The sequence below is a fragment of the Leptidea sinapis genome, chromosome 21, assembly GCF_905404315.1.
Source record: "Leptidea sinapis chromosome 21, ilLepSina1.1, whole genome shotgun sequence".
NCBI lineage: Eukaryota > Metazoa > Arthropoda > Insecta > Lepidoptera > Pieridae > Leptidea > Leptidea sinapis.
Window position 1 is genome coordinate 3,610,758 of NC_066285.1, and position 20,768 is coordinate 3,631,525.

General features: G+C 33.8%; 1 protein-coding gene across 1 annotated transcript in view; it reads left to right on the top strand.

The window, feature by feature from the left end:
• Nucleotides 1-20,768, top strand: part of LOC126970509 (uncharacterized) — a 48,786-nt gene that overhangs the window by 19,237 nt on the left and 8,781 nt on the right. Inside the window, exons 2-5 of the mRNA XM_050816458.1 lie at nt 15,730-15,877; nt 17,762-18,460; nt 19,000-19,158; nt 20,019-20,187. Of these exons, the coding sequence (XP_050672415.1) occupies nt 15,776-15,877; nt 17,762-18,460; nt 19,000-19,158; nt 20,019-20,187 (1,129 nt within the window). The 5' untranslated portion in view covers nt 15,730-15,775. The remainder of the gene's footprint in view (nt 1-15,729; nt 15,878-17,761; nt 18,461-18,999; nt 19,159-20,018; nt 20,188-20,768) is intronic.

Sequence of the window (20,768 nt, forward strand, 5' to 3'; positions counted from 1 at the left end):
AATAAACAAAAGAAAATATCATCATCAATATCCAGAGCACATGAGAATGGAAGTATTTACATTACAACTAATGCAGATGACGGAAGAATTGCATCACATTTGGTTAAAATAGAAATCTATGATCTCAATAAAATAAAAAACACGCCTGCAAAAGAACAATGGAAATGCGCTGATTATAGATTAAAATATTATACGATCGACAATAATGAAAGTTATAAGGAGACAAAAAAGATTTTATACAATGTTACGAAGAAAATTTTAGAAACAGAAAATTATAAGAAATATCATTTTAACAATAAGTAGGTAGCTATGAAAAATACATAAATATTAGTTCAGTTTAGTTATTAGTATATTTATTCTCTCATACAAGTAATATTATCATTTGGAAAATTTAACAACATCAAAATATTATATTAGAAATGCAAATTTATTATGAAGCAATTACGTGTTACAAATAATTTAATTACACATTGCTAATTGTATTAGTGAACAAATTAGGTAATGATCTTATAATTTACGGATTCTTCATATTTAAACTGTGTGTATGGGAACATTATGGTGTCATTTGATTTCTGAGTTCATTGCTAGTATACATACTTACCTCTGTACATACTCTCAGTAAAATGGAAAAAAGTAAAATATTGTATAGCAACTTGGATGTTCAACAATGTGAAGTTTGTGAACAAGTTGAATTACGATTGGTTTTTGATGATGATTTTGATGAAGAACTTTGTAATGCTTGTATTCAAGCAGAATTTAAGGATGCCCTCGATATGGAACTCTGCCTTGTATGTGATGAGGTTGAAAAAATGATCAAGTGAGTAATTTTCTTTGTAAATTATTTAATATAGATTTTTAATATATTGTTGATGGAATGTGGTTAATATCATTCACTTATGTTGTAGTCAACCTATTCTACAAAGTGGAAGAGGTTTTAAGAGAAGAAGTGCAGTATTACAAGACAGTGAAGACAATGATACAAGTACAAAGAGAGGAAGACAAGGGGAACCATCCACATCATCGGGGCTCACCAGTGTGAACGATGAAATGGTGAACTGTTCTTTATGTCAAATCTTAATACGGAAAAGATATTATGCAAATCATCTTAGAAGTAACCTCCATAAGAATAACGTAATGCAATTACACAATACTTTAAAAAATGTCACAGTACATGAATCGGCTTTTGGTAATAGAATTATCTCATATAAAATTAAGAGTAAATCCAACCAATTACAAACATTCGAAACACCAGAAATGTTTTTGAATTCTATTAAAAATGAAATTATTTTACTATTTGAGGAATCTGTTCGATTGCTTACAATTTTTAAAGTTAATTTTATTCTGCACGCTAATTTTGTTCAAGAAACAAAAAATATTTCTAATGAATTTGAATTTCAAACATGTAGTTATACTATAATGCAGGGTGAGGATTTAAATTTTTTCTTTTCGTCCTTATGTGATATGTTGATGACTAAAATTAGCACATTTGAGAAAAAAGATAGTGGTTGGAGTCTTAAGAAAATAAATGCATTAGACATGAATATAAACAAATTCAATCCATTACGTGGAAAATCATACATTGAATTACCTAAAGAAATCAAATTAAAAAAAAGTGTTATAAATGTACAAAACTCGGATGATTTATGCTTTAAATGGGCTTTGCTTTCTGCATTATATCCAGTTACTAAGAACTCTCAGAGAGTTTCATCTTACAGTAAATATTCAAATAAATTAAATTTTGACGGAGTTACGTTTCCTGTTAAAATGACAGATATACAAAAAGTAGAAAGGTTAAATAATTTAAGTGTAAATGTTTTTGGTCTTGAATACAATTGTAAAAAGAAAGTACATGAATTAGTTGGTCCATTGTATTTAACAAAATCACGGAAAATTGTTCATATCAATTTATTATTTATTTCGCACGGAACAATTAATCATTTTTGCTACATTAAAAACCTATCGCGTTTAGTAAGTGGTCAAATTTCAAACCATGAACATGCAATCTACATCTGTGACGGTTGTCTTTTACACTTCTCAACAAATGATAAGTTATCAGCCCATCAATTGAATGATTGTTGTCATATTAAAGTGGAATTGCCTAGTACAGAAAAAACTTTAAAAGATTGGTTTGGACAACCAATTTCAAACAATGTCCTAAAATTTGATAAATTTAATAAGATGTTACAAATACCCTTTGTTATATACGCGGACTTTGAAGCTTTCCTTAATCCAATTCAGACATGCTTTAACGATCCATCAAAACCTTATACAACTAATGTTCACAAACACGAAGTTTATAGTTTTGGGTACTATATCAAATGTTCATATGATGATAGTTTATCAAAATATGAAACATATAGTGGTCCTCATTGTACTCATGTCTTTATGAATCAGTTGTATAAAGATTTAGAAGTGATTTGCACAAAGAATTCTTTTGTCATAAGTCCAAAGCCTTTGACTTCCAATGATAATGAAATTATTTCGCAATGTAAAGACTGCTTTATATGTCAATTTAATTTAAATGGTGAATGTGCATTATACTTTGACTCGCATACAGGACATTTTAGAGGAGTTGCGCACGAAGTATGTAAGACAAAGTTTAGAATCCCCTATCACATCCCAGTTTTTTTACACAATCTTAGTCAATATGACTCTCATTTTATTGTTCATGCATTAAATTCTATTGATGGGGAAATTGATATTATTCCACAAACGAAAGAAAAGTACATTTCTTTCACAAAAACGATAAAATTTAATAATCATAAAATTCAATTGAGATTCGTTGATTCGTTTAAATTTTTGCCTTGTAGTTTAGACAAACTTGTTCAAAATTTGAAGGATGAACAATTTCAAACATTAAAATATAATTTTCCAAATAATAATGATTTTTTACGTCTTAGAAAAAAAGGAATTTATCCATATGAATTTATGTCATCACATGATTCCTTAAAACTTTCAGCACTCCCTAGTCGCGATAAATTTTACAATACATTAACCGACACACATATTTCCGATGAAGATTATGAACATGCCAAGGATGTTTGGCAACACTTTCAGTGTCAAAATATGTCAGATTATTCTGATTTATATCTTAAAACCGATGTTTTACTTTTAACAGATGTGTTTGAAAATTTCCGAGCCTTATGTTTGCAAACATATGGTCTAGATCCAGCTCATTATTATACAGCACCTGGGTTAAGTTGGGATGCTATGTTAAAATGCACAAAAATTAAATTAGAATTACTTCAAGACTTTGAACAAATAGCTTTTATTAGATCGGGCATTCGAGGAGGTGTATCTCAATGTAGCAATCGTTATGCCAAAGCTAATAACAAATATATGCGAGAATATGATAAAGACACACCAAACTCATTTTTAACTTATCTTGATGCTAATAACCTTTATGGATGGGCCATGTCTCAATTCCTTCCTACAGGAGGTTTTGAGTGGGTAGATGTCACAACTAATTTTGATGTCCCTGATGATCATGAATATGGTTTTATTTTGGAAGTAGATCTAGAATATCCTATTGAACTGCATGATTTACATTCTGACCTACCCTTATGTCCCGAGAATATATGTATTGGTAATACAAAAGACATAAAATTAGTTCCAAACCTTCGTAATAAAATTAAATATGTGATTCACTACAGAAATTTAAAGCAATGTCTGACAATGGGTTTAAAATTACAAAAAATTCATAGAATTTTAAAATTCAAACAATGCGCATGGTTACAATATTATATAGATTTAAATACAAACATGCGTAAACTAGCCACATCTGATTTCGAAAAAGATTTTTATAAATTAATGAATAACTCAGTGTTTGGAAAAACAATGGAAAATATCGAAAAAAGAGTAAATGTAAAATTATTGAGTCATTGGGAAAATCAGGGTAAAATTCTAGGCGCACAAGATTTAATTGCTAAGCCAGAATTCCATAGTTTATCTATTTTTAATGAAAATTTGGTTGCAGTTCAATTACGAAAGACGAAATTGTTCCATAATAAACCTATTTATCTGGGATTTTGTATATTGGATATTTCTAAAACTCTAATGTACGATTTTCACTATAACTATATGTTTAAAAAGTTTCAAAACAAATTAAAATTATTGTACACAGATACTGATAGTTTAATATATCAAATTTTTACAGATGATTTTTACAGAGATATAAAACCTGATTTACATTTGCGTTTCGATACCTCTGACTATACAGAAAAAAATATATTTGGCTATCCAAAACTCAATAAAAAGAAGTTAGGCTACTTTAAAGATGAAAACAATGGTAACATATTTAATGAATTTGTAGGACTTAGATCTAAAATGTATGCATTAGATGTTGAGGGAAAATTCACAGCTAAAGCTAAGGGGGTTAATAAAAGTGTTACTAAGAATATGAAAATGGATAATTATAAGACTTGCTTATTTGAAAATAAGAACGAATATTGTTCAATGCTTAGATTTAAGTCGATAAAGCATAATATTTTTACTCAAAGAATAAATAAATCTAGTCTGTCATTTAATGATACCAAACGATACATTTTACCAAATAATATTGATACCTTAGCTTGGGGTCATCATAAAATAGAATAAATATTATATTAAATTTTAAGAATAAATTATTATAGTTTTAAAAAACCAAATGAGAGATTATTGTATTTAGATGTATAAGTTGCGGAGTAAAACATGATGTACTGTATATTGTTTCAATTATAGATTTTTCTGTTTAAATAAATGGTGGTTTAATAACAGATTGTTTCATTACTATACTAAACCTTAACACACATAGACGTAGTAGATAATGCATCATTTCAATCATCCATTCACTGCAATTGTTGCTGGTCCAAGTGGATGTGGAAAATCAGTTTTCGTAAATAATTTTATAAAATTTTTGAATGATTTCTGTGATACAAATTTTACCCAAATCACCTGGTGCTTTGATGAAATGCAGCCTTTATATAATCTTAACCACATTAATTATCTTCAAGGTTTACCTGATTTATCTATGTTTGACGGAAAAAATCCTCAACTTGTAATAATTGATGACCTGATGAGGGAATCAGATGGTCGTATTGTTGATATATTCACGAAAGGAAGTCATCATAGAAACTTAAGTGTGTTTTATTTATCTCAAAATTTGTTTCATCAAGGTAAAGGACAAAGAGATATATCACTCAACTCAAGTTATATAATATATTTCAAAAATCCTCGAGATAAAACCCAAATTCGATACTTATCTCGTCAAGTATTCCCTGAAAATCCGAAATATTTGGAAGATTCTTACAGAGATGCTACCAATGAAGCTCATGGTTATTTAATGATTGATTTGAAACAAGAAACAAATGAATTGTGTCGCGTTAAGACAAAGATATTTCCATCCGATGGATATTGCACTGTTTATTTACCCACAAAAGGGTTTAAATATGGTAAGAATCAAGAAATTTCGATCATTTATAAATGATGCATAGACGTTTAAAGACGCATAAAGATTTGTTAATTGCTCTACATAAACTGAAGCCAAAATATCAAAAAGCTTTATTAAAATCATGTAACAAAACAGAAATAAATTACATTTGTGAATGTATTCATAACGTACTGCGGGGTAACGTTGAATTGGCCGAGAAAGAAAAATCTAAATTAAAGAAATATAAAAATATTCTTCGAAAATTGGTAAGAAAAGGTACGAATAAAATTAGAAAAAATATAATTGTACAAAAAGGAGGTTCATTTCTACCGATAATATTGGGTTCTATTCTAAGTGGGTTGATTAATTCATTTATTTAAGAAAATGGATAATGCTAAAAAAATGTTACTTATTGAACCATCGTTATTGGAGAAGTTAAAACAACCCAAAGAAAATGATACGCCAAGATCTCGATTAGATACTGATATGCAAAATATCTTAAGCAGTGACATAGAAGATCGAAAGAAATGTATTTTATATTTGCAAACCCTTCAAAGATATCTAAACTTCGTCAAAGAGGATCGACAACCATACCACATACCACTTATAAATGATAATGATTCATATATTGGTTTTAATCAAGGTCATAATGAAATCGATACTGATTATATAAATCATGATGTGAATAAAATAAATGTAGTTCCTTCTCAAACATCAGTGGAGGTTAACAAAAATTTTGGAGAAATATACACGAGCTCTGAAATACTGAAACTAATACCGAAAACATATGCTAAAAAAGGTGAACTTTTACTAAATTTGATTTCCTTGAATAAAAATAAAATAAGCTGGGATGAATCTGGTACCGTGATTATAGATAATGAAAAAATACCTGGGAGTAATATTGTGGACTTGGTGAGTGATACCTTGAGAGCTCTTCAGAAAAGTGAACCTATAGGTTGGGAAAAATTCGCAACAACTTTAAAGGAAATAAAAGTACCACTCACTTATATCGGGAACCCAAAGCGAGTGGATTTTATAAACCATTTGCAATTAAAAGAGGTTGCATCTAAATCAGTACCTGACGAAGAATTTTCTACACCAACAAGTAATAAGTACACAGGGAAACTAAAAAAAAGATCGGACTGGGAAAAATGGACCCCATATTAGAAATAAATAAAATTTATTATGATGCATCACATCCTGCTGGCTACAGCACTATTGATAAATTGTCAAAAGCAATGAAGGGTAAAATGGACAGAAATAGTGTCTTAAAGTGGTTACAATCACAAGAAACATATACATTACATAAACCTGTTCAAAGAAAATTTCCTCGCAACAGATATATTTTGTCTAATATTAATGAGTTATGGCAGGCCGATTTAAGTGATATGAGATCTTATTCTGAATATAATGATGGTTTCAAATACATACTTTGTGTTATTGATGTCTTTAGTAAATATGCGTATGTTCGAGCAATGAAAAAGAAAAACTCTGAAACAGTTAAGGAATGCTTTGAAAGTATTTTTGCTGAAGCTAATACTACACCTACACATATACAGTCTGACAAAGGAACTGAATTTGTTTCCAAATATGTACAAAAATATTTTAAATTAAAAAACATAAATTATTATACAACCAATAATCCAGATATTAAAGCAAGTATTGTCGAAAGATTTCAGAGAACTCTTAAAATGAAAATGTGGCGCTATTTTACACACAAAAATACTCATAAATACATTGATGTTTTACAAGATCTAGTGCATTCATATAATCATAGTTTTCATTCTAGTATAAAAATGTGTCCATGTGATGTTAATAATACAAATATAATGAGTGTATGGCAAAATTTATATGATAGAGAAAGTAAGATAAAAACATCAATTAGTATGGTGAATCCAAGAATTCACGTTGGAGATTATGTTAGAATAACAAAACATAAACATATTTTCCAAAAAGGATATGAATCAAATTGGAGTGACGAAATATTCATCGTATCTACCATAATACACCGATCTCCGTTTGTAGTATTTACTTTAAAGGATTTAGAAGGCGAAGAGATAGTTGGTACTTTTTATGAAAAAGAGTTACAAAAAATCATATTCGACCCCACTACTAAATACAAAATAGATAAAATAATACGCTCTCGATATACCGGTAACAGAAAAGAATTGTTGGTGAAGTGGAGAGGTTATCCAAATAAATTTAATAGCTGGATATTAGCTTCTACTTTGAAAAAAATATGAATAAAGATAGTTTTTATTTAACTTTACTAAGCAATAGTTCTATGGATTATTTTCCTGATAATACAACAACATTATTTTCTACGAAACTGCCAAAACCAACAATACTAGAAGGTGAATGGAGGGTTGGAGTAGTAGAATTTCAGTACCCATGCACTATGTTCACCGTTCAAGAACATGAAAACATTATTTATATAACAAAGTTGATGCAAGTACCCAATGAAAGTAAACCGTCATATGTTTATTACAAGACACATATTCCAGCCACAAATTACGATAACATAAATCATATTTTGACGGCACTGAATAACACTCGTGAAAAAATTAAATTTAAGTGCGATGAGGTTTCAAGGATTGTAGTTGCTACGATAACGGATGAATCCATAAAATCTGTAACTCTATCACCTAAATTATGTCTTCAACTAGGGTTCGAACCAAACAGGAACCTCGTTGAAAAAAATTTTGGAAAGTGTCCAGCTAATTTGCATTTGGGTTTACCGTCTCAATTATTTGTTTATTGTGACATAGTGGAGCCTCAAATCGTTGGAGATGTTATGACACCCCTTTTACGAATAATACCATTGGATCCCTCAAAATACATATATGGAGCGTACAAAATGCACGTTTTCTCTCCTCCCCATTACCTACCTGTGATGCGTAGAGAATTTGATACAATTGAAATAGATATAAGAACAAGCACCGGTCAAAAGATACCATTCCAATTTGGAACAGTGTGCATTAAACTCCACTTTCAAAAATTATAATGTACGGCAAACGTGATAATATTTCATGTCCATATGAACACTATTATACTCACCAGGCCGGATCGGGTATCGGAGTTATTTATAAAGGAGCACCGTATCAAAGAGGTCATGGAATCGGAAGTTTTCTTGGGGGGCTGTTTAGATCTATTTTACCACTACTGTCTAGTGGTGTTCGAACTATTGGTAAAGAAGCATTAAGTACCGGTGTAGGTATATTATCAGATATGGTTAATGCACGCCCCATGGAAGATTCAATAAAAACTCGTCTAAAAGAAGTCAGCTCAAATTTGAAACGAAAAGCTGATGCTAAAATAGATAATATCAACATGTTTGGATCAGGGTATATAACAAAACGAAAACGTCGTTCTGCGATCATTCCATCAGTGACTGCGAAAGCGAAAGCTATTAAGAAATTAAAATTGAATCAAAAACAAATCAAAGATATATTTACTGATTAAATATGTCATTTTTACATAGTCAGTCTTGTGAATGCATTAAGTCCGAATTGGATTTATTTGCATTACCATCAACTCAAACTAGCATTGAAAGTGGACTATGGATTCATTATAAGCCCATTTCATCACTTGCTGATGATGGACCAATAGAATTTCAAGTACCTGGGGCAGGTGATGACTATGTGGATTTATCCCATACTTTACTCCATATAAAAGCTAAAGTTTTGAATCAAGATTATACAAAACTGACAGTACCGACAGTTGTGGCCCCAGTTAATAATTGGTTACATACACTTTTCAGTCAACTTGATGTATATTTAAATCAAAAACTTGTATCGCCACCGAATAATACATATGCATATCGAGCTTATATTGAAACTCTATTGAATTATGCACCTGCTGCAAAAGAATCTCATCTCACTTGTGGTCTATGGTATGAAGATACAGCTGGAAAAATGGATGCAACTGATGAACAAAATAAAGGATTTATTAAAAGACAAGAATTGGCTAGTGAAAGCAAAGAAATAGAAATGATAGGACATTTACATGGAGATTTATTCAACCAAGAAAAATTTTTGATTAATGGCGTTGACATGTGCGTAAAGTTAGTTCGTTCTAGAGAAAATTTCAATCTCATGGCTTCATCAACTGATCATAAATTTAAAGTGTCTATTACAGATGCAACTCTTATTATTCGAAGAGCACGAATCAACCCAACTGTGCTACTTGCACATCAAAAAGTTTTATCATCTACCACAGCAAAATATCCAATCACGCGAGCAGAAGTCAAAGTTTTAACTATACCATCAGGCATTCAGGGGAAAACCCTTGATAACATATTCCTTGGTCAAATACCCAAAAGGTGTATAGTCGGTTTTGTGAATAATGCATCCTTTAATGGTGGTCTCACAAAAAACCCATTCAATTTCGAAAATTATGATATTAATACATTTTGTTTATACATAGATGGACAACAGATACCTTCAAAAGCCTTACAGCCATCGTTTGACAATAATATTTTTACTACGGTCTATCATACGTTATTCTCAGGAACAGGTATACATTTCCTAAATGAAGGCAATGGAGTATCAAGAGAGCAATATGCCAAAGGGTTTTGCTTGCTAGCCTTCGACTTAACACCCGATTTATCAGCAAATTCTTCAAGTCATTGGAATCTTATAAAACATGGTAGTGTAAGATTAGAAGTTCGTTTTGAATCAGCTCTTACACAAACAATTAACTGTATTGTTTATGCGGAATTCGATAATGTTATTGAAATTGATAAAAATCGTAATATTTCTGTAGATTACAGCAGTTAGAATATAATAATTAATGTTTGAATCGTTTGTATCCTTGTGTATTTTTTATGTTGATTAAATACTAGACTACCTTATAAATTTATATAATAAAAAATGTATATAAAATGATATTTTGTTTTATTATGGTGAAACATAATGGCACTTAAATGATAAGTTCAATTATTGATAGTTTAATGGAGTCAACATTTCCAGATTGTACTAATGACTACGTAAGTATGTAGGTACAAAGTTCGTTTTCAATCAGCTTTTATATTATAATAAAATTGATGAAAATATAATTTCATAGATTTATATTTGAATCGCTTGTAATGATATTTTGTTTTATTGTAACCATATAAGTTTTAAATACATGAATAAGATACATTAAAGCCTTATTTATTGAGTGCTTATGTTATTATGATCCACATAACTATTCAATCCTCGCAACTGACAAGACCCTGTTCTCAACTAATATGAATACAATCGAGATACAGAATTATTTGAACAAAATCGATCCCAGTATTAAAAATAATGTTTACGCGGCAAACCGATTGCCGATATATGTTGTAACGCCCTGTTATATTGTCAGCAATTTAGATAGTGATAATAAGCCAGGCACTCACTGGGTTGCAATACACATTGATGAGCAGGGTATTGGACAATACTTCGATTCATATGGTCGTCCACCTCAGGGATTCCAGCTGATGTTTTTACAAAGGAATTGCAGAATGTATAACTACAATACTGCAAGAGTACAGAATGAATATACCGCAGTGTGTGGCGAGTACTGCATAATGTATCTATACTTTAAGTTTAATAAGAAGAGTTTGAATGATTTCATCAAATATTTTGAAAATGATACAATCTGCAATGATGTTTTATTATATACTTTATTTAAATCATGTTTTAAAAATAAATAATAAATACAGAAACTGTCTTTTTAATCGTAGTAACGAATGTGATAGAGGTAATTAGTAAATTACCTGTATCACGTTCATGGAAATTTAGACATTGAGTCGCTCACCAATCATTAGCTAAATGACCAGTGATTATTAATGATTATGGATCTGTTTAATTTAAAAAGCTAACTTTGAAACTATAAGAGATATCGAAAAACGGATCAGCGCAATCGCTCGGAAATACATCAAAACCCCCAGTTTGACACCAAACTTCTTTTTTTTTTTTTTTAGTAGGCATCACGAGCAAGTGAGCCAGAATCGAGGGGCCAGAACCGGCGAATCCCTACTACTGTGAGCCAGAACCGGCGAATCCCTACTACTGTCGTCACTAATATATGCCTTTTTTTGTGACAACCGTAGCCTCTATGATACTTTTATTACAATGAAAAACAAAATGGGCTCCCGATAAACCAATAAGAATACATTTCTTTATACGCTATTTTATAAGTACTGAAAATAGCAATTATTTTATAAATGAAAAATTTAACATGGAGCTGTTATCAGTATTAATTTTCAATCAACATGCGATTTTTTCTATGTTATCAGTTACTTTTTCCGAGCTTCGAACGTTGCAAGTAATTATATGCTTATCGGGTGCCGCTCAAATACTAGGTTGGACACGATGTTATTATTGGTGAATGGTTGTTGAAAATTATTGAATGAGACTTATGAAATCTGTTAATATTTGTCACGACTCGTAACCACCCTAAAAACACAAAACACAAGTAAATACACAAATAAAACTTTGAAAAATAAATTTTATTTGTCTATAAATCCTAGAAGTGAGGATTATCACTTTAAAAACATAACAAATTGTTTAGATTTACAGAGCGACATCTCAGGTCAATTTCCTAATATGCAAATATTGGGGTTGAGCAGGTTATCAACTGTAAAGTAGATCCTGTAGATGAAGCCACAACCTGAGAGTTGAACAAAGCATACAAGATTTTATAACGATACGTCACTCGAACGGTTAGAGCACCGGCACGGAACGCCTGAGGTCGTGGGTTCGAGACCCGCATCGTTCATAAAATTTTGTTTTTCAAATTTAATTTGAATTTTTTTCTTGTGAAGACAGAATTAAGTATCAGCGTAAAAAAGAATATAGTGTTCAGTTTATCAACTACTTAAACCAATGAGGTTCTATACATATAGACAGATCACGTCATATAAATACAAAGCCGAAATATGGAACATGCGGAGCATTGCCGCTTTTACTCCAGTTGTTTAAAATGTTCTTGGTCAATAAGCAGTAATGTAAAGCGTTTATTTAGTTCAGGTTACGTATGTTGAATTTAGAACCAGATTCGGACAGTGACAGTTGACGCACGATTATGGAGAAAAGTGTGCTTATGTGCTGAATCTCGGAAACGGCTCCAACGATTTTCATAAAATTAAGTATGCAGGGGATTTCGGGGGTGATAAATCGATCTAGCTAGGTTTCAATTTAAAAAAATGGTTTTATCCATGTTTGAATGAGAAACAGCTACAATAACATTAGAATACAAAGGTAAATTTCGCCACTATATACAAGACTATTATAGCTCAGATGGGACATTGGGTGATCCGGAAAGCAGAAGACCCCGGTTCGAATCCAGATGTCCTATTAGTTTTTTTTGTAACTTCATAAAAATCCGAGCAAGGCTCGGTCGTCCGGATATTTGTCTTTAAGCACACTTGTTGTTCCGCTATCGGACTGCGAATGATATGTCCCTAAATGTGTTTATGTAGAACGTTATTGACTTTCGGTCATCCTCAATAACCTTTCTATCCTTAGTTTAACTTACTAGAGTTATACAAATACGTATCCTTTTACGCTTACTTACATTACAATAACCTATCGACAGATAGCATTGGACTAACGGCCGTTTGCAATAACCTATCTATCCTAAGTTTAACTTACTAGAGGTAGAAAAATCGATCCTTTTACGCTTACTTACATTTCAATAACCTATCGACAGAAGGCGCTTGGACTATCGGCCGTTTTCAGTAACCTATCTATCCTTAGTTTAACTTACTGGAGGTAGACAAATCTTTTCTTAAACGCTTAATTATATTTAAATAACTATTTCAATGACATTTTAATAACTATAACTATATTGGACATAACTATATTATATAGATAAGATCTTGTCATTAAACAGTGATAGTAATATATCAGTAACTAGAGATACGTTATTGAAAACGGCCGTTAAACATACATATATAAACTATCTACTAAACAGTGTCACTCATTGGATATTATAGATCGTTCGTTTCTAGCTTTTTGTAAAATAAATTTTCAATTTTATCCTAAAATTATCTGTACAATCTATTCTTACTACTGTATAAATAGGTAGTCTATATCCGTTCATACAATCTTTTGTCAAACTTTTACGACTTACGGCCGTTCCCAATATTCAGTCTATCTCTTACTTGAGATAAAAATCGTAACTATCGTTGACTTTTCTGTCCCAATAAACTTATCGACGGTAACTCACCTTATACGTACACGCTGTCTGTCAATGGGACGACGTATAAGTTACCAGTTTGTATGGAAATTGCAATTCACGCGTCCTAATATAAGGCGATAAGAATGAACTATCGAGACAGCTAATTACTGACAGTAGAAGGTAGTAATCTATCTCTATCTGTAGATAGTATATTGGGAACGGCTGTAAATGACACCGGTGTCGATTTTTTTAATTTTTGGTCTGTTTGACTGATCTTCTTGAAAATTGTTATGTAGTCAAAAGATGTGATTGGACAGATGATAGTAACTATAAGTACATACTATTTATTGTTGTCGAGGTTTTCCCGGTTCCAGGATATTTTAGTCTGTACTTAAACCTATTGTCAAATCAAAACTAATATCGAAAATCTGGATTTTTGGTGCTTCAAGTAATCCATATAAAACCGAATCAAAAACAACCACCGTAAATGACAATATTCTTATACAACACATACGAAAGTAATTATTCAGCGGTGAAATAGAACGGTGTAAAAACATCAATTTGTATTTCAAGGTTTCAGATCCTAACTATTTACTGTATAACAACAGTTAGTACGCAAAAACGGTGTGCAATTTACTTATTTCACCGTGATTGCCATATAAATTTTTAATTGATATGCTTGCGTACAGAAAAATACAGTTCTGCACAATTATTATATCATCTTTTAACTATTTATCGTATCAAAAAGTAATTGTAAACTGGCTGAATTCGATTGGGATGAATTTGGTTGTGTAGATATTATGGCTTGTGCCAAAATTTCAAGTCTAAATTATTGTTATACTAGATGATGCCCGCGACTTCGTCCAGTTTTAAAAATAATAAGCAAGTTTGGTATTGAAGATTATCTCATGTCCTATGCTATGGCAAAATATACTTACTATTGGAATATTTATAGCTCAACGATGTGAATTACCACAACGGCGCCTATTTCTACCGTGAAGCAGTAATGAGAAAGCATTACTGCGTTTCGGTCTGAAGGGCGCCGTAGCTAGAGAAATTACTGGGCAAATGAGACTTAACATCTTATGTCTCAAGGTGACGAGCGCAATTGTAGTTAGAACTCAGAACTTATGGGTTTTTCAAGAATCCTAAGCGGCACTGCATTGTAATGGGAAGGGCGCATAAATTACCATCAGTTGAACGTCCTGCTCGTCTCGTCCTTTATAAAAGAAAGCTCAAGACATGTTCAAACTCATTTTGAGTTTGGGAATCGGTAAGCATTCTGGTATTCTAGGTCCCATTACTCTTTCTTTCCTTATCGTTCGCGTATTATGTTATCTATACTACCAGTTGAAATCATTGTTTCTTCGGCTATAAAACGTAGTGTGACACGACGATATCTTTGGAGGATATTCCACTTGAAGTATCCTGTAAATCTTCATTAATCCTCTGCTTACTGATATCTTTCAAGCATAAATATTTTATAACCGGACGCATTCAAATTTATATATTTTAGACAACACGCTCCGACAAGCTGAAAACAAAGGGCTTCCATTTCTGAAGCCATTATTTTATTGTTTTCGTTCCAAAGAGTTTGCACCTAATTCTATTGAACGCCCACAATTCTCTCTGTCAACAACTAATAACGCTATTTCATATCCCATAGTTATTAAATATTTCGTTATAACTGGACAATTTTGCACGAGATTCTCCTTACCCTTATAACCTCCATAGATCCTGTTTCTTACTTGGGAATAAAACTTAACGAATCTTTCATGGGAAACTCTGTGCGTTTCTATAACAAACTCCCATCAAAAGTGACAGAGCTATCAATTCCTCATTTCAAATCTTATATTAAAAAATAATTAATTAAGGAAGCCTATTATAGAATAGATGATTTTAAAAATCCCAAGATAGCTTGGCCAGATGTCGCTCCATCTCGCAATGACAGCTTGACAATACCTTAGGTTCTTGTAAACCGATGTAGAGCTTTGACTAGTTTTTGTATAATATAGTACAATACTATAATTATGGATACAACTTTGTATTTTTGTATATTAGAATAATTTTTTTGTGACGATTCAATGTGATCTTCGAGATTTTATTGAATAAAGATATTCTGATTCTGGAAAGTTCCAAAGAAAGGTTTCAATTATATATGTTACAATTTGCAGGCGCTCTAGAGTCGCAAGCAATGAGTGAGACGTGGTAGCGGCTGTGATGCAGCGCGGGCAGGCGAGCAGCGCCACGCTGCCGCCGCACCAACCATCAAGGACACCCTACCGTCCGCATGCGCACTCCTACCCCGACATCGATGAACAGGTGAGTAACAAACTGGAACTGCGTATGTATTAGAGAGTACTTTGTTGGATATTCGTAGGTTTTGTAGCTATAAGAAGGTAGTTTGATAAAAAGATTACGAACATGTTCTATAGTTCTATAATGAAATGGAGATGAAAATAGTTATTTGTTCAACATGTGAGCAAAGTTATTTTTTGCTGCGAGTGCTGAAATCTGCTTTAAATCACGAATTGGCGAAGTAGTCTAGCGTAGCGAGTGATTCTAATATAGACTACTGTGGTAGTGAGTGATTTAAAGGCACGAGACAAAAAAAATTTGCTCTCGTGTGAAACATACAACTTTTCACCTCGACTAGCGAGAAAAGTGTTATAGGTTATATTATTATATGCGCATATAGCGTGGGTAATTTCAAAAAGGACGTATCGTAAATTCTAATTAAAATATTTTTATTCAAAATAGGATTTAAAATCACTTATTGAACGTCAAAATCTACCACCCATTCAAAAGAGACTGCCTCAGACCTGAGAAGAATGGGCGCAAGAAACTCAGCGGGCTTTTCTTTTTTAAATATTAAATATGGATTACAATGTAATATCGTACAATAAACATTTATAATTAAAGAGCCTGCCATAAAATCTGTGAAATAGCAGTTATTTAAAATAAATATCCTATTTTATCTGAATAGATAATATCTACACGCCCCAAAAGCTGATGCCATCAAGGCAAATCGGTTTTATTAACAACAGCCGCGATATTAGCAAAATATATGGCATTGACCTCCTCAGATAGAAAAAATATTGTATTAAATTATAGACATTGTTCATGAGCAGATTTCAACCTGGTATAGGTTGAAATCTGCTCATAATAATAAATATAAAGTAGGTATGTGTATAATATGTGCGATACTCATAATATCCGTATTGAGGATGTTACGGTGAAAGTAACTTTGCTACTACATTGCCATTTCAGTGCCAGGCTGTACTTAAGAGTGAAATACGAAAGAGCGTGTTTTTTTATATTAGACGTAGAAAACCCGCCGCCTGGGTATTCAATATCCAAAATTCTAAATGTTTAATTAAGGTAATTAGGTACATTCGCAATGCCTACCAGAGAGATGTTAAGAAATGCGTTGCCGGGTTTATTGGAAATACATCTCAAAGTGGAGTATGCTTTAGATATAAAAACTCTTGAGTGGTAGCGATTCGGACATACAGCATCCGGCAGATGAAGCCACAAAATGGCCGTGCGAGACAAACATTTGGAGTGAAACGCGCTGTTGTGGAATGCCAGACATAACGTAATGCAGGTGGAATTAAATATTTGCAAAATTAAAAAAAAAATTGCTGGTATAAATTAACTTGAACAACTTCTCAGAACCTGGTTGCGGCTTTTTTGGTCAGTGGCCTTTACTTATGTCACTGGGATTGCTATCCGTCATCTTAATTATGTCGGTCAGGTTATCCCAAACAGATAAATGTATGTCCTTCTTATTCAAAATCACTTTAGGCAGTAGTGGTAAATTAGGCTCATGTACCGTACAATGTAGGCAACGTAAATAGTACTTTAGAATACTGTTGGCGACCTGATGATAAATGAATGTCGTATAAAAGCTAACTTGCCTATCCATACACCTCATCGCGCGGGAATCAAATCTGCAGCTGCCGAGTCGTATGCAGAGGCACTAACAGCTTACTTGCTCTATTTCCGGCTTAATGCAAAAACATTTTTTTCTGTGGTTTTTGCGATGTTGTGCGATAAAATTCTGGATGTGTCGACAGCTAACAGAATCCACGAACTCATATGCGAGTATGATCACTGATTATCAAGTGACCTTAGATAATATTATTTAAATAAGTTATACTATAACGCAAGCAATAAGATAATCGTAAATGTTATTATTTTCAGATTCCCGCCTCCGTAATCAGCAGCGTGGGGTCTGTCAGCCTAACTCAGTCGACGAATCATCCAACTTCTAACACCACAATGGCCAACCCAATGAATCCCAGTAACAACAATAACACCCAAGCGTCGACTCAACAGACGCCGACGCAGGCTCCCATACGAAACTTGCCGAAGAAACGAAAGTTCGCCCCCTCAGAACTCGAGGAGATAGAACGGAATTGCATGAATAGCATACCAGAAAGGAACCTGAACGTGCCTGTTTCTGCGCCTATGCCAGTTGAATATACGCCATCGTACCAACCGGTTCTCCAGCCATCCCCAATTATTCGTTCCTCACCTCACGAGCTCAGAATATCTGAATACATCCACTATCCAAATATAGACCTATCTGAATGGCGTGATCATCGAGTTTTGGCCAAGCAGCGAGGCATCTACATACCTGGAGTTATACGCCAGGTGGATGGCTGCAAGGTGATCGTGGAATTGGACGGCCAGGAGTCAGATCCGGTCGAATATAGTGATATATTTGGTGCGAATAAGTATGATGTGATTAGTGATGCGAGTCCGCAGTTAAGCCATTTGTTGATTGGTGCCGCGTGTGTTGTGAGGACTACTGACCTAAATAGAGAAAATGTCCAGAATGTGTTTGTTGAGGGTTTGGTGTTCGAAGTGCACAATTCGCCTATAAGGATCCGTGTTAAGGTAAATTTATTATTTTTACATTATAAGATATTTGCTGGAGATTCACAAGTATTTTTTGTTCAGATATAAAGCAGGAAATAGGACTGCATCTGACTATTTTAATATTGGGAGCAATTGGATGGTTCTAAAGTATACAGTTTTCTTTCGAATAGCGTGCACTCTGATTCAATGACCGATAATTATCGGTTATGGTAATTGGGCTATGCTTGGAGTTTCCCTGCGAGATCGAATCAGAATTGTATAGACCCGTCGGAGAACTAAAGTCACGGACGTACCCCAAATGATTGCGAAACTGAAGTGCCAGTGGGCAGGGCTCATAGTTCGACGAACAGCTGATGGCCGTTAGGGCAGTAAAGTCCTCGAATCGCGACCACGGATGACGCAGTATTGGTAGGCCCGCCACTAGATGGACCGATGATCTGGTCAAGATCGCTGGATTACGTTTGATGAGGGTTGCGCAGGATCGATCATGGTGGAGATCCGATTCAAAAGCGCTTAGTTTAATCCTAATTGAATAAAGTTTATTTGACTTTGACCAGGTAACGGAAGGTGACAACATGTACAAAGAGACTGTGGAGGTAAAGCGAGCCGATATAAGGCTGCTGCAGCCGCCCTGGGCTGATGAGCTAGAAGACGCTGGTTCTCACGCCGCGTCCGCTATGAAACCGCAACTCATGAGGCCACACCATAGTTTACCAGTAAGTTATTGTTATAGTTTACTGGTAAATAGAACATGCTGTGTCAGCCCGACCCTCTTAATGAAGGTAGTTTGATAGTGTAGTTTTGCCCTTTGGTCCACACTTACACACCAGGCTTCATTTTCATATGGTAGCCCCATTATTCTTAAAAGCCTCATAAATTTTTTTTTTTTCGATACGATACGACGTAATTTAAAAATTTCTCTTATAATATTTACATAACATCCCTAATGTCCGATTTCACTAAACGATATTTAGGATAACCCACGTTGAAAGACAAAAATTAAAAAAAAATTAGTTCAGTGAAAGCTGCGACCGCATTTTATTTACACACATTTAAGTAGTAAGGGGTGTGTTTTTTAAGTTTTAATAGATAAACTTTCAGCCCTTTCCTGAGCGAGGGCTAGGTGAATGAAATGCTTCAATTCATTCTTAACATACACAACCCTCGCTATGGATCATCGCACATCTCTGGTGTAAACGCACCCTTAGTCTTAGGTTGATGGGAAATAGCGATGTTACCGGTAATACAACAAGACTCAGATCTATCTGAGATGACTAATTTGTTCGTTCTGCAATTTAGTGTAATAGAACAGCACATTTTTTAATGAAAATACGGGACGAGACGAGTGGTGACTGATGGTAATGATACGCCCTGCCGATTATAAAACCGAAACACAGTAAATTACTGTTTCACGGGAGAAATAGGCGCCGTTGTGGTACCCATCCTGGCATCCTGTGCAAAGGAGCCTCCCACTGGTCACACATAGCCATTCCAATACTTAGTTTTTGATTCGGATGTTATGAATGGAACGCAAGACTCGCCGGCCAGTCATAAAGAAACAATATCTCATTTGCAGTACGCAGAACACTTCGTGACGTCATCCCCCATGCCCGGCTCGGGTGTGAGCCAGGTGGTGACGGTAGGCGCGCTCTCCAACGGCTCCCGACCCTTCGACGACTACGGGGAGAGCGACGACGACCTGCCCAGGGAGGATATCATGTTCCCTACCGACGCCTCGCATATGGGTGAGAGATCCTTCTTAAAAATTTAAATATGACTGTGCTTATGTCTGCATTTGATTGCTCAAAAAAAAACTATGAATAACAAGATCGGCACACTACAAAATAAATAATAGACCTGCAACAATCCGGAGATTAATTGACGCCATGGAGTATATACCTACAAGATCTTTGCCTTCTAAATTGCCACAATCAAGCTAAGTTTTTTTTTATATATTATATATAGGGGGCAAATGGGCAAGAAGCTCACAACCGCTCATGGACATCTGCAAAAACAGGTTTCAAGAGATGCGTTGCCGGCCTTTAAGGTGGGAGTATGCTCTTTTCTTGAAGGACCCTAAGTCGTAACCGCAGCCGGTAATTGATTCTGGAAAGTGGCTGTGCGTGGTAAGAAATATTTTGCAAAACGCGCGGTTGTGGAATGCCAGACGTCAACGTGGTGCGGTGGTACTTTGCACGTTATGTCCGGTGGTGAAATTCGGCTGCTGGTTTTTTTATTTTTATGGAATAGCAGGACAAACGAGCATACGGGTCACCTGGTGTTAAGTGATCACCGCCGCCCACATTCTCTTGCAACACCAGAGGAA